The 12,146-nt window shown below is 51.9% G+C and overlaps 1 protein-coding gene across 1 annotated transcript in view; it reads right to left on the bottom strand.

The window, feature by feature from the left end:
• Positions 1–5,061: 5,061 nt before the first annotated feature.
• The window catches only part of Dkk3 (dickkopf Wnt signaling pathway inhibitor 3), a 47,650-nt gene continuing 40,565 nt past the window's right edge, over positions 5,062–12,146 (bottom strand). Inside the window, exons 5-8 of the mRNA XM_026395899.2 lie at positions 9,646–9,738; positions 8,349–8,493; positions 7,326–7,482; positions 5,062–6,419 (exon numbers count right to left, since the gene is read on the bottom strand). Coding sequence (XP_026251684.1) covers positions 6,203–6,419; positions 7,326–7,482; positions 8,349–8,493; positions 9,646–9,738 — 612 coding nt within the window. The 3' untranslated portion in view covers positions 5,062–6,202. The remainder of the gene's footprint in view (positions 6,420–7,325; positions 7,483–8,348; positions 8,494–9,645; positions 9,739–12,146) is intronic.

The following is a 12,146-nucleotide window of genomic DNA, read 5'->3' as shown; positions in this document are numbered from 1 at the left end:
CAGCCAGAAAATAAACTATGTAGCCACTGGCTGCCAGCCCACTGTTAGGAGGCCGAGGAGCTGCAGTCACCCGCTGGTCCAAGCCAAATGAGTGCACGGCACCTCAGCATTGCAGTGTTATTACTAGATCTGGAAGTGACCTGTGAATGTATGGAATTCAATAAAATCTTTTGTTCTGGTTCATTTGCTATATTTCCTTTTCAATTGGATGTCATAGCTCTTCCTCTGGATTTGATCCCTTTGTTCAACATCAAGGCCCCAACCAATTCTTCATACTCGTGACTTGCAAATTGTAGTCTAGAGTACAGTATGTGGAATAGGAGATACCAAGAATTAGCAGGTTTTTTGCTGGCTAAATAAAACTATTCCATCCAAACAATTCTGTGTAATTTTTGAAAAACAAATCACTATTTGGGTCACAAATTAAAGCCTTATAAGAAAGCCATAAATCTAAAGTCAGATGCAAAATTTTGTATGTGGTATTCTAGGAGGTTAGCAGATGGTTTTTATCAGGTATTCAAAGGAGTTCATGGCCAGAGGAAGTTCCCCTCCACTTAGGTCTAGAATGAAAGTCAGAATATGCTCCCCAGTGCAGTTCACATGGGGAAGGGGAGGGCTGTCACCATTTGTTTAGACCCACCCTGTATTAATTTTCATAACTTGGCTTTCAGAAACAACACCAGACAAACAAGAAAGCATTAGGGCACGCATCACCATTTAGAAACATGCAGATTCCAGTAGGGGCCAATCTAGGAAGGCAAAAACCTTTGGAAGGAGTATGCTGCCCTTCCCCAGGACAACATCGTCTCCTTCCACCCTCAGCTGCCAGTCCCTATAAGGAAAGTGAATCTTGACTGGTTGTAACTTGAGAATTCACCAGGCCCAGATTGGTAGACCCTATGACCCAGCCTTCAAGTGAGGGGCCACATTCCACCTTCTGCTTTCTGTGCTCTGGACATCCCCTCCCCCACACAAGGGCCTCTATTTAACAATTCAGTAGCCTGCTCAGAGCATCAGCTTACAGAGGTATGAATAAGCAGGGTTGTTTTCCTGACAATTTTACCAACTTCTGTGGAATGCAGTTTCCCACAGAGAGGTGGGCTCACATCAAAGTCTCAGTGCAATCCAGTAACATAGGTCACTGCATTAAGACAATCTGATTGGAAAAGTGTCAGTGGTTTGATTCAAGGCTCCCCACACCCCCACAAGGTGCTCACTAGCTGTGTGGCTTCCTGCTGGGAGCAGGGAGGGGGGTTTGTGTGGTCAGCCTCTCCTTTCCCCTTGATCTTCCTGCACAGAAGAGGGAAAGAGACATCTGCTTTCTTAAATAGTCTTCTGTCCGGTTGGTGAGGTTGCTTGTCCCCTTTTGACTGGCGACTTAACCCTTGTAGACTGGAAGACAGATGTCCCATGGGTCCTGTCAGCAAAGAACTTGACTCTAAGCGACATTTGGTCCCTTATCAAATGACTGTTTTTGCCAACCTTTGGGCAGTAGACCTTCTCTCTAATGGCTGTGTACCATTAACCCATGCTGCATGGGCCCTACCAGGTCTTCCACCCCAAATGTCATCCATCATTCTGACAGTACATTTCCCCTGTCTCTGGAATTGTGCTGTCAGGATTCACTGGAAGGTCCAATGGTGGTCCTTCCCTGCTACCAGGATGCTATTCTGATTGCTGCTCCTTGCCTCCTGTGTGAGACGGGTGCCAGTCCCCAAGAACTGCACAGCTTCCCATCTTTCAACCGTCAGTAGCTCCCATACAAGTTTTGAGAGTATTCCCTAAATTTGCCCTCAGGTTTCAGCCAAGGGAACAGGTCTAGTTTCTCCTCCCCCAGGGGAAGTCAGGGAGGGGAATCATCTGTTTGCCACACTGCATCTCCCAAAAGCATACTTCACACCTGCTCTAGGCTTCTTCACACAGGACCACTACAGTACTGCTGCCACTATGGTGGCAGTTCTCAGCAAGCCCCAAGTGAAGGTGCCTCCCTCCCCAGCTGTTGACGTAGAAATCCCACCTGGGTATCAAAAACTGATCGTGAGGGTATAATGACACACGCCTGTAATCCCATTAGCTCAGGGGGCTGAGGCAGGAGGATCACAAGTTCAAGTCTGGCCTCAACAATTCAGCAAGAGCCTGTCTCAAAAAAAAAAAAGTTTTTGAAGGAATAAATAAGCCACATTTCTTGGCAATCCGGAGAGGCTGTGCAGAAATCCTTGCCCTTTCTCATCCTGCCCTCTCTCCTCACAGATAACAGGCCCTTCACTTCTTTCTCTCTTCAATCCCATCCTCTTGCCCTAAAACCCATTCTCAATTATGTGGGAATCCCCACAAACCCAGCTATTGGGGTTTTGTCCTGTCCTTGGGTGTCATGTATCCTGCAAATAGCTCCTATATCAGGAATGCTCTGGCCTTCAACAACAGTCTAACAGCAGGTTTATCTGTAATAATAGAGATAAGGTTGAGGCCAGAATTGGTTTGTTCCTCAAAATCAAGGACCCAGACTCTCCACCTCTATACTAGGCAGACCCAAATGCCTATGGCTTGATCTTTGGATCCTCTGAATACTTGCGTTCCAAGAGAGACTGCAGAGGTGATTAAGGTTAAGGGCCTTGCCATGGGAAGATTATTCTGCATTATCCAGGTAAATCCTTAAATGTGAGAACCTTTCACTGCAACCAGAGTGACAGCACTCAAGATAGAGGGCCCTGATAGTGCTGGCCCTGAAGGACCATGAGCCAAGGAAGGTGAGCCACTGGTAAGGACTAACAGAAGCAAGGAAATGGATGGTCCCCAAGGGCCTTCAGGGAGGAATGCAGCCCACCGGATCACAGATCCCCAGACAGCTGCAGCAGAGCCAAATGCTACATCCTGAGCACCTGTCCTGGAAAGCAGGGAACAAGGGTAGGGCTGGGAAGGAGAGCTGCTTCTTATATGTCACTCTCCTTTAGTCCAAGGGAAAAAAATTTCCTAGAATTTCTTTGACAGCTTTGCCTTTCAATTGCCTCACCCAGAATTGAGTCCTGAGACCATCCCTAGCTGGGACTAGCTGTCGAGTAGCCAAATGGCCAGTGACTACCATGGCTTCCTTGGCAGCAACTGGATACAGAAGAACAGGCAGTGAGATTCGAGAACCACACTCCACACATGGCATTTAGAGCTGTGAGTAGACGCCACATCTACACCCAATGATGCAAAGTCTCTCCTGTTCTATTTCAGTGGCTATGATAACCAAGTGGAGCAGGATTAAAACAACCTAAGAGTGCCAGGAGAAAAGGACCTAGTTTTATCTCATTTACAGCTGCCCTCTTTGGCACCTAATATAGCGCCCGACATGTGGTAGGTGCTCAACACATTATTGGTAGAAATCATTTTCAGCCTCTTCTGCAAGCACGGCAAGCCCACCTCACCTTACAGCCACTGCAGATGACATTCAGTTTACCCTCCCTGGGACCGTCCCTTCTTGCCTCCTTCCTTCTGCCTGTGGCTGGAATGCCTTTCCTGTCCCCTCTGGCATCCTGATACACCCTGACCATCTTGGGGAGCCAGTTCCCATGCCAACTCTCTAGGCCAAGTGCTCCACTAGGGCTCCTGCACACTCCAGTATCGGGTTGGCCCTTTTTTGTCTGGCTGCTTAGTTTGGCTGTGTCTCTCGTCCTTAGACTGTGAGACGTTGAGAGTGGAAGCTGTCTGCGTCAACCTGGCACACCCAGTCACGGAGGCTGTCTCTGGGTGGGCGTAGCACAGACCTGCTGATCAGTTTGCAACATGGAGAGTGATCCCATTGATGTTTGACACTGAATAGGGAATAGCTCTGTTTGAATAATCAGTGTATTGTGGACATACATTAGATGCTGCTTTTATCAGACTTTTGAATCTTTGAGTAACTCCATTTTTTCATCCATCAAATAAAGAAAATACACGTGGGATTCATTGAAGAGGAAAAGAGTTGATACAGGTGGAGTGCCTAATCTGGCGCCCATCACCCTGGTGACCTAACCGTACTACAGTGGCTTCATTACAGTCCTTGAAGATCTAATTGCTGCAGTCTGCTATGGAGGGGTGTCCTTCAAAGGTCCATGTGCTAAAAAGGCTTGGTCCCAGCATGGTACTGTTGGGAGGAAGTGGCACCTTTCATCTTTAGGAGGTGGAGCCTAGTGAGGACTTAGGTCACTGTTGCGGGGCGGGGGGGGGGGGGGGAGCTGGTGGGGCTTTTGAAGGGGATTATGGGACTCCAGTCTCTTCCTCTCTCCAGCCATGAGATGAGCAGTTTGGCTTCACCACATGCTCCTACCATGAGGTGCTTTCTCTCTACAGATCCAAAGTCAAAGGATCAGGGAGGGAGTGGAACTTTCAAATCTGTGAGCCAAAATAAAGTTAATTTTCTCAGGCATTTTGTTATAGTGACAAAAACCTCATTAGTCTGCATTTGATTACAGGAAGCTTCTAAGAAGACATCACCAGGCTCAGAGACATATGCTTCTAATCCCAGTGACTTGGGAGACGGAGGCAGGAGGAGAATCTCAAGTTTGAGGCCAGCCTCAGTAATTTAGTGAGACCCTGTCTCAAAAAAAAAAAAATTTTTTTTTGGTAAAAGGTCTGGGGCTGTAGCTTAGTGGTAAAGTACCCCTGAGTTCAGTCTCCAGGACGATACACACACACACACACACACACACACACACACACTCACGCTCTTATACCATTTGTTCTTTCAGGAGACAGTGAAGCAGTTACACTTTTAATCCTAATTCTGATCCAGAAATGGTTAAGATTTCTAAAATATCTGGATCCTAAAGGAGGTGTGCTTCAGATGTCTGGAAAATTTGCTTCTATGGAAGAAATCTGTTTTGTCCAGGTCATTTCTATTTTATCGTTTATGGCTGAAATGGTTTTATATTTATTCAAAATCAGAAGAAAAAAATGAAGTCCAAAAACCACAGAAGTGTAGTCGAAGTGATTTATACTGGATTTCTAAATGCAACATGTGTTTATACATAATTTAAAACTCAAAGAAAGCATGCTTATACAGTCATGTGCAACTTTAAAATTTAATAACTCTGAACAAATACATGATGGAAACAATTCCTGGCACCTGAAAATATCATTTGTGGAATGACATCCAGTTCAGTGTTCTCAGTTTGAATATTACAACCATATTTCATAGAACCTGGCTTCGTTTTATTTGCTCCATGTGGTCAATAATGACCTTCAGCTGCTGCTAAGTGATTTTTCAAATTTCATTAATCATCTCTGCCCTACCATTATCTCAGTGTTTTCTGCAAGTTAACTTAAATACTATACCTTCAAAATGACTAATGCAAATGGCCACAGGGGGAATGTCCACGCCACTGGTCTCCACCAGAATGATAGCTACCCCACATTGCTATTTCTAACAGAATTTCAATCTTAAAGAGTTATCAGATGTGCCTCAAAAGAAAAAGATCTCATTCTCCTTCCTTTTGAAAGTACTGTTGGTGGCACTGAGTTTGGTGGGGGGTAGGGTAACTGGAAAAACACTGGGCTTGGAGTCACCCCTGGGTGAAACTCCACTCTGGTCTTCACTAGCTGTGTGACTTGGGCAAGTAACTTGTGGTCTCTGAGTCTCCAAGATCCTTAAGAGATGAGAACAGTGCTCCTCCTCCACAGGCTGTGATGAGAGGGAGTCAGTCGGGGGGATGAGAATGCCGTCCTGACGCCCAGGTAGGAGCCGAGGGAAGCAGCCGAGTGGATGAGCATGTGAAGCGGGGCCAGCTGAGCATCCCTGCAACAGCTGCCTCTGCCCGTGGAAAGATGTCCACGCCAACGGCCGTTGTTGCGTTTTTGCCACGTGGATGTTTGCAAAAGCAGGGCGCCCTTCTCCACGCCTCCCCAAAACCCATCAAGGGCAGGCTCTACCTCATTTTTCACCTTTTTCCTTCCAACAGTTCTCAAATAATGCCTGCCCACCCGTAGGGGCCCAGGGGCTGGGTTCTGCCCTCACCCTGCCAGGCCTGGTCTTTCTCAAGCACCAGAACGGTGACGCGTGGAGGGCAGCCGCGGGCAGCTGGACGGACACACAGCACCTCATTCTGTTAAGCCAGAGGGAAAGTGTACTGGGGAGAAGACACGGGGGAAAGCCTGGCCAGCCCACACCTAGGGGACACACCTGGGGAAATAAATTAGCTATTTCTATTGCACATCTACCCGCGACACGGGTTTGCATCTAAATCTCCTCTCCCCCCAGCAGCTCAGCAGCAGCAGGCTCCCCGAGCACCATCTCCTGGGTCAGGCTCCTCTCCAGGTCCTCCAGTTCCTGGCGTACCTCCTCCATGAAGCCACCATCTTCATACTCATCAGGAGCCTCCCTGGGCAGCAGGCTGTCCCCGTCTTGGCTGTGGCTACCAACGAAGGCTGGCTTACACACATACACCAGGCTGTGGCTGGGGAAAGACAGGGCTGGGACTTAGCCAAGATTCTCCCCACGCAGGCAAAGCTGGGCTCTAAGCATGGGGGTGCCTAGGGAAGCCCTAGGCCGCCATTTCTGTGGACCTTCCAGCCTCACCTCCACACCACCTCTTCTTCAACAGCCTCCGCTTCATATCAACATCTTACTTGAAACAAGATGGCTGAAGGAAGGCCAACTGGGAGGTGGTCCTGAGGGGCAGCAACCCCACTCCAGCTGTAGGCTTGTTTTCCTGTGGCTGACTCTTGGGTTCAGCAACCCAGGGACAGGCCCCAAGGATGACAGGGTTTGGGAGTTCCCAGCCACTTGAGACCTCTCAGCTCCCTGCCCACCTGGGCCTCCAGACAGGAGGCAGCCTGCGTGCAGCATGGTCTGACTCCATGTCTGATACCCCTGGGTTGTCTGCCCTGCCACCCTGGATTCTGTGGAAGAGGGGCTGGAGTTGAGGCTGCTCAGAGGACAAGAAGGCGTGCAGAGATGCCATGTCTGAGCCCTGGTCCATCAGTCTCTCTGCAGCCTGACACTGCTGGTGCCCTCCACCTGGGCGCCCACACCTCATTTCCTTCCTGCCCCTCTACCAGCACTCTCTCTTCCTGTCTATTGCCCAGAGAAATAAATTAGCTATTTCTATTGCACGTCCACCCGCAACTCGGGTTTGCATCTAAATCTCCGGGGCTCCCTCCTCAGCCCTCAACTTTTCTCCTCCATGCCCTCTTGTGGGTCATCCGCCTGTGAAGCTTCAGTCCTTGAGATGAGCCCCAAATCTGTGACCCAAGGACACCTCCAATTAGACCTGCCCTGCTGAGTCCACATCTCCCCAGGCAAAACCTCCTGCCCTTGAGTCCCCACTTCACCTATCTCAGCCCTTAAAGGGGGGACTCACCTGTGGGGCTGGCAGAGGAGGCCACTGGCACATGGACATCGGTCCAAAGCTCCATCAGGCTCCAGCTCCCAGGTGATGAGGTCCAGGAGCCGGCTGGCTGGGTCATGGCAGAGCTCACCCTCCACGGGCAGGGGTGTGCACACGGGGAACAGCAGGCCTGGAACCAGCCAAGAGTAACCATAGGGAGGGACAGAGAGATGGGCCCAACCCTTGAAGTGAACTTGGGATTGAAGAAGTGGAATGAGAGGGAACAAGATGGCGATCTGGGCTCAGGAGGAGTGACGGGGGAGGACAGCGGGGCGCTGGCGGGGCAGGGTGTGGGGGGGTGTCTGCCTGGAAGAAGTGAGCTGGGTTTTAGGGAACAAAATCTGGAGAAATTAAGGCTGGGTAGAGCACCTACAAAGACCTGGGGTCAGGTCAAAGGGAAAAGGTGGTAGAGGCGGGGAGGGGGAGGAGGGGAGGGGACCAAGAGGCCTTGTGAGTCCATCTGCTGTGGGAGGTGACAGAGCTACTGTGGATCCCAGGGAGTAACCCCGTCAGGCAGCTCTTCCAGAAAACCACCAAAGCAGCAGGTCCTTGGAGGCCCTGTGGGGCTGGGGGAGGCAGAGCTGGGGAGGTGGCTCAGGAGAGCTCTTGGCCACACTAGTGAGAGCAGAGGGAGCCTGAGCAGGCCTCACCTGGAAGAGACACTGTGGATGGAACCTGGGAGAGGGACAGGGCCAGTGCTCGCTCTAGGGCCTGGAGAGGGAGTGGGATGAGGAGGGGCTGCTGGAGTCCAGCCTCTGTGAGGACACCCTCCTGCCCTGGGCTCATGCACCATGAAAGAATTTAATTTTCTAGGCATCAACAGGGTGGAAAAAAAGGGTCTTCCCACTCAGGCTCAGATTGTGGGGCTGGGACATACTCCTGCCCAGGAGGCGGGACCCAGAGAAGGTGTAGGGGACATGGCTATGTCTCCAGCAGACCCCAGACAGACGTAACTTGGGACAAGCTTCCTCTGCACCCAGAGGGGAGCCCACCCACCTCTTTGGAAGGCGCAGCACAGCCCAGGCTGGCAGTCCCTCTGGTTGTCACAGATGGTTCCATTGCCACCTCTGATGGCCTTTTTGTTGCAGTGACCCCAGACGCAAAGTTGGTCTCCACAGCACTCACTGTCCCGGGTGCAGAGCTGCAGAGAGGTGGGGAAAAAACAAGTGTGATAGCTCATAGACCTTAGGAGCCTGGCCCAGCCCGGCCCAAAGATGCCACAGATACTCTCGCTAAAGGAGGAAGAGACAGAGTGCGGTCCTAGGTGGGTGGGCTTTAGGGTAAATCAAGGAGGCCGGGCTGGGAGCCTGGCTGTCAAGACACAAGGGATCAAAACATTGGAAAAACAGCACCTAACGAGTCACGTGTGAGTCCTTCACAGCCTGAGAGTCTGGAAGGGACAGTTGAGTATCTTGGAGCCCCACCCAAGACTTGGGCCTTCCACTTTTCAATTAGGACCCTAGGTCAGGAAGGACGGCGGCTCCAGGCCTCCAGATGCAGGCAGCTGCAAGATTCCAATAAGCTGACCAAGCGTGAGGCCCAAGCCTGTAAGCCCAGATGGGGATGGCCCAGGGGCGCCAGGGGCTTGGAGCCACATAGAGAATGGCAGCGGGAGCAGTGTGGGGTCGGTGTGGCGTGCCCAGTGTCGTGGGGTGGGCTGGGAGGTATCACAGCAGCTGCTTCACCACAGAAGGGCTGCTCAGGGTAATGAGAAAGGCTTTATTTTCCAAATCATCATGCTGTGTATTTGGACAAGTGACAAGGGAGTCTGAGCCACAGCTTTGTCCAAAATGTTTGTGGGGTGGAGGGGAGGGTGTTCTTTGCCCACCTAGCGTTTCTCGGTGGAACCTCCATTAGGGGAGAGCTTTGGCCTCCTGGCTCCTCCTCTATCTCTTCTGATCTGGGGGTGGGCTGCAAACCCAGAGGACAGAGAGCAGCTGCCTTTCCCCTGCCTGAGGGTGTTGCTTGTGTCTAGTAGGATGAGTCATCCCAGGTGATGGGGTAGAGCCTCCTCCCTCCCCGTCTCTGCCATTCATGGGACATTGTGACCAGAGATCCTGGGTGGGCCACGGATGGCAGCAGGTCTGCAGATGGCTTCCTGCAATCCCAGACTGGTCACTTCCTGGTCATTCCAGAGTCAGCTCCTTTGGGATCCCTCTCCACCATCGAGGGAGCCTTTCGATGGTGGAGAAGGATCCCAAAGGAGCCCATCTGAGAGTCCCTGGGACCCCTGGCTGCCTCCTGCAGCTTCCCTGACCTTGTGCTGCAGCCCAGGAGACCTGGGCATCCTTACCATCTGCTGCTCCCGGCATGGCTGGCAGGTGTACTGGAAGCTAGCGAACTGGCAGTACCTGGAGGGCCCGCAGTCCTCGTCAATGATGCACTCCTGGGAGGGCAGAGGGGGCCTCATCAGTGAGATGCAGGACTGCAACCCACAGAGCCCAGGAAGGCTGGGATGAAACACGGCCCCAGATGCTCAGGAAAGGCCTACAGGCCCCAGTCACCCCTGAGCCTGCTGGCTGCTCCTCCCCATCTCCCCTGGAACCAAGGATGCCACACCAGATTCACACGCTGCCTGTGTGCAGTCTCCGCCCACACGCCCTGGGCAGAGCTGAGACAGACTGGCCTTCCACAGGCAGCAGATGGGTCTAATAAAAAGTGCTAATGAGTTCCAGGCCCAGGGGGCTGCACAGGAAGGACTGGAGGCCAGGCCCAGCAGGCCCTATGCCTGTGAAGTGGAGCAGAGGCTGGGCCGCTGGCCTCCTGCCCTGGAGGCTGCAGCCCTGCCTGGGGAGCACTTGTGGTGTCCTGGGCCCAGGGTCCTGGAAAGAGGCAGAGGCAGCTGCCAGCCTGGATGTGAGAGGAGGGGGGCTGGGGTCCCGCCTCCCAGGGCAGGAGCTTTCTCCCCATGACTGGCAGCTCCTCGAGGTGGAGAGATGAAGGGGAGGAGGAGGAAGGACGCCTGTCCGCCCCCGAGTCAGGCTCTGGTCTCAACTTCAAAGCATGGAAAGGAGGGCAGGAAAGGGGGGAATGTGATGACAAGAACAACCATCAACCCCCAGTGCAGGCTGGGCTCCACTGGGTGACTGTCCCAGCAGGTGGCAGACAGGCATTGCCTCCCCATGTTGCCAACTGGGAAAGGGAGGCTCAGAGAGACCAAGGGTTTCTCCCAGAGCACCCAGCTAGTGCAGGATACAGGGACACTGCCCACCAGCAGCTCTTGAGCAGAGGGGCTCAGGGCTTGAGATAGAGCATCCAGAGGGCAGCGAGGTTCCCTGTGGCCTAGAGTCCTGGGGCCCCAGCATGCCTTCTGGAAAGGCCTTGGCAGAGAGGAGGACCTGCCTCCCCTCCGTTTCAGTGTATCCTCCACCTGTAAGCAGGTAGGGAGTGCATCCTGGAGAAGCCTAACAGGCAGGCCTGGATCTAAGTGCCTGGAGTTGGTCCCCACCTCTGCACTGTGAGCCGAGGTAGTACTACCAATGGGTATGGGCAGGCTCTGTAGGTACCAGGGACCTAAGTATACGTGTAGACTGGGGATCAGCAGAGAGGTTGTGGCCAAGTGGCCAAAGAAATGAAGCCCTATCATTGGGAAGGAGCTGTTGTCCTTGGTCCAGGCCTGGGCATCCCCTGGCCAACACTGCAGAGACTAAAAAGACACAGTCTGAAATGATTGGGTGCTAAGAGTTTTAACCCCAACAGTGATTTAATCCCCTGATAGAGATTAACTGAGTGGTAACTGAGAGGTAGGGTGTGGGTGGAGGAGGTGGGCATTGGGGTGTGGCTTTGGGTATATATCTGTATCTGGAGAGTGGCGTCTCTCTCTCTGCCTCCTGGTCACCATGAGGTGAGCTGCACTCCTCCACCACCCTCTCCTGCCATGATGTTCAGCCTCACCTGGAGCCCTGAGGATGGAGCCGGCCTTCTACGGACTAAGACTTCGGAAACCATGAGCCCTCAAATAAACCGTTCCTCCTCTACAGTGGTTCTGGTCAGATCCTTTAGTAGCAGCAGCAAAATAGCTGACTAGAACAGCCTCACTGGACACAGGCCTCTGGAGGACAGCAGGCATCCAGAGGAAAGGCACCTGTGTTACTGGCAGGTCCAAATCACCACCTTGCACCAGACTCTGCTCACCAGGAGCTTCAGACTGACCCCCATATTGACTAACAAGCAATTCTTTACTGTGATTTTGAAAAAAGGCAAAAGAGAACACATTGCCTAATAGTCTAAAAATGACCTAAAATTATTCTTCTGCACATCTCCCTCAGGTCCCACTCATCTCAGCCCAGTAGCTGCCACCAGTCCCCTTCCTGCCATTCTGGGACCGATGATCAATGTTGCAAGGTACTGGCAGCTCAGCAACCAGGACTCTCCCCCCTAAACGGAGCAGGTGAGGCTTTGTTCCTGCCACTCTCTCAGCAAGCCTCAAATGTCAGGAATGACGCCATCGCTGTTTTTATTGCTGAGAAGCAGGCTTTGACAGGGGTGGCCCAAGTTAAGCGGCTGAGCTAGGTAGGAGCTGGCTGGACCCAAGACCCCGTGGTGGTAAGAGAAGTCCATGTGGCTGTAAATACAATCATCAGTTTCAGAACACAGGTACCAAAATCCACAGATGCGCAAGTCCTTTATATAAAACAGCATAGAATTTGCATATAACCTACACATGTCCCCCGGAGCACTTTCAATCAACTCTAGATTACTTCCAGCACCTCATACAATGTGAATGCTCTGTAAATAAATGGTTTACTGTCTTCTTCAAGGAATCACACATGACAGGAAAAAAGTCTGTTCTTG

Source organism: Urocitellus parryii, chromosome 4 (genome assembly GCF_045843805.1).
Source record: "Urocitellus parryii isolate mUroPar1 chromosome 4, mUroPar1.hap1, whole genome shotgun sequence".
NCBI lineage: Eukaryota > Metazoa > Chordata > Mammalia > Rodentia > Sciuridae > Urocitellus > Urocitellus parryii.
Note: the sequence above shows the minus strand (reverse complement) of the source record. Positions and strands in the feature narration are given on the sequence as shown.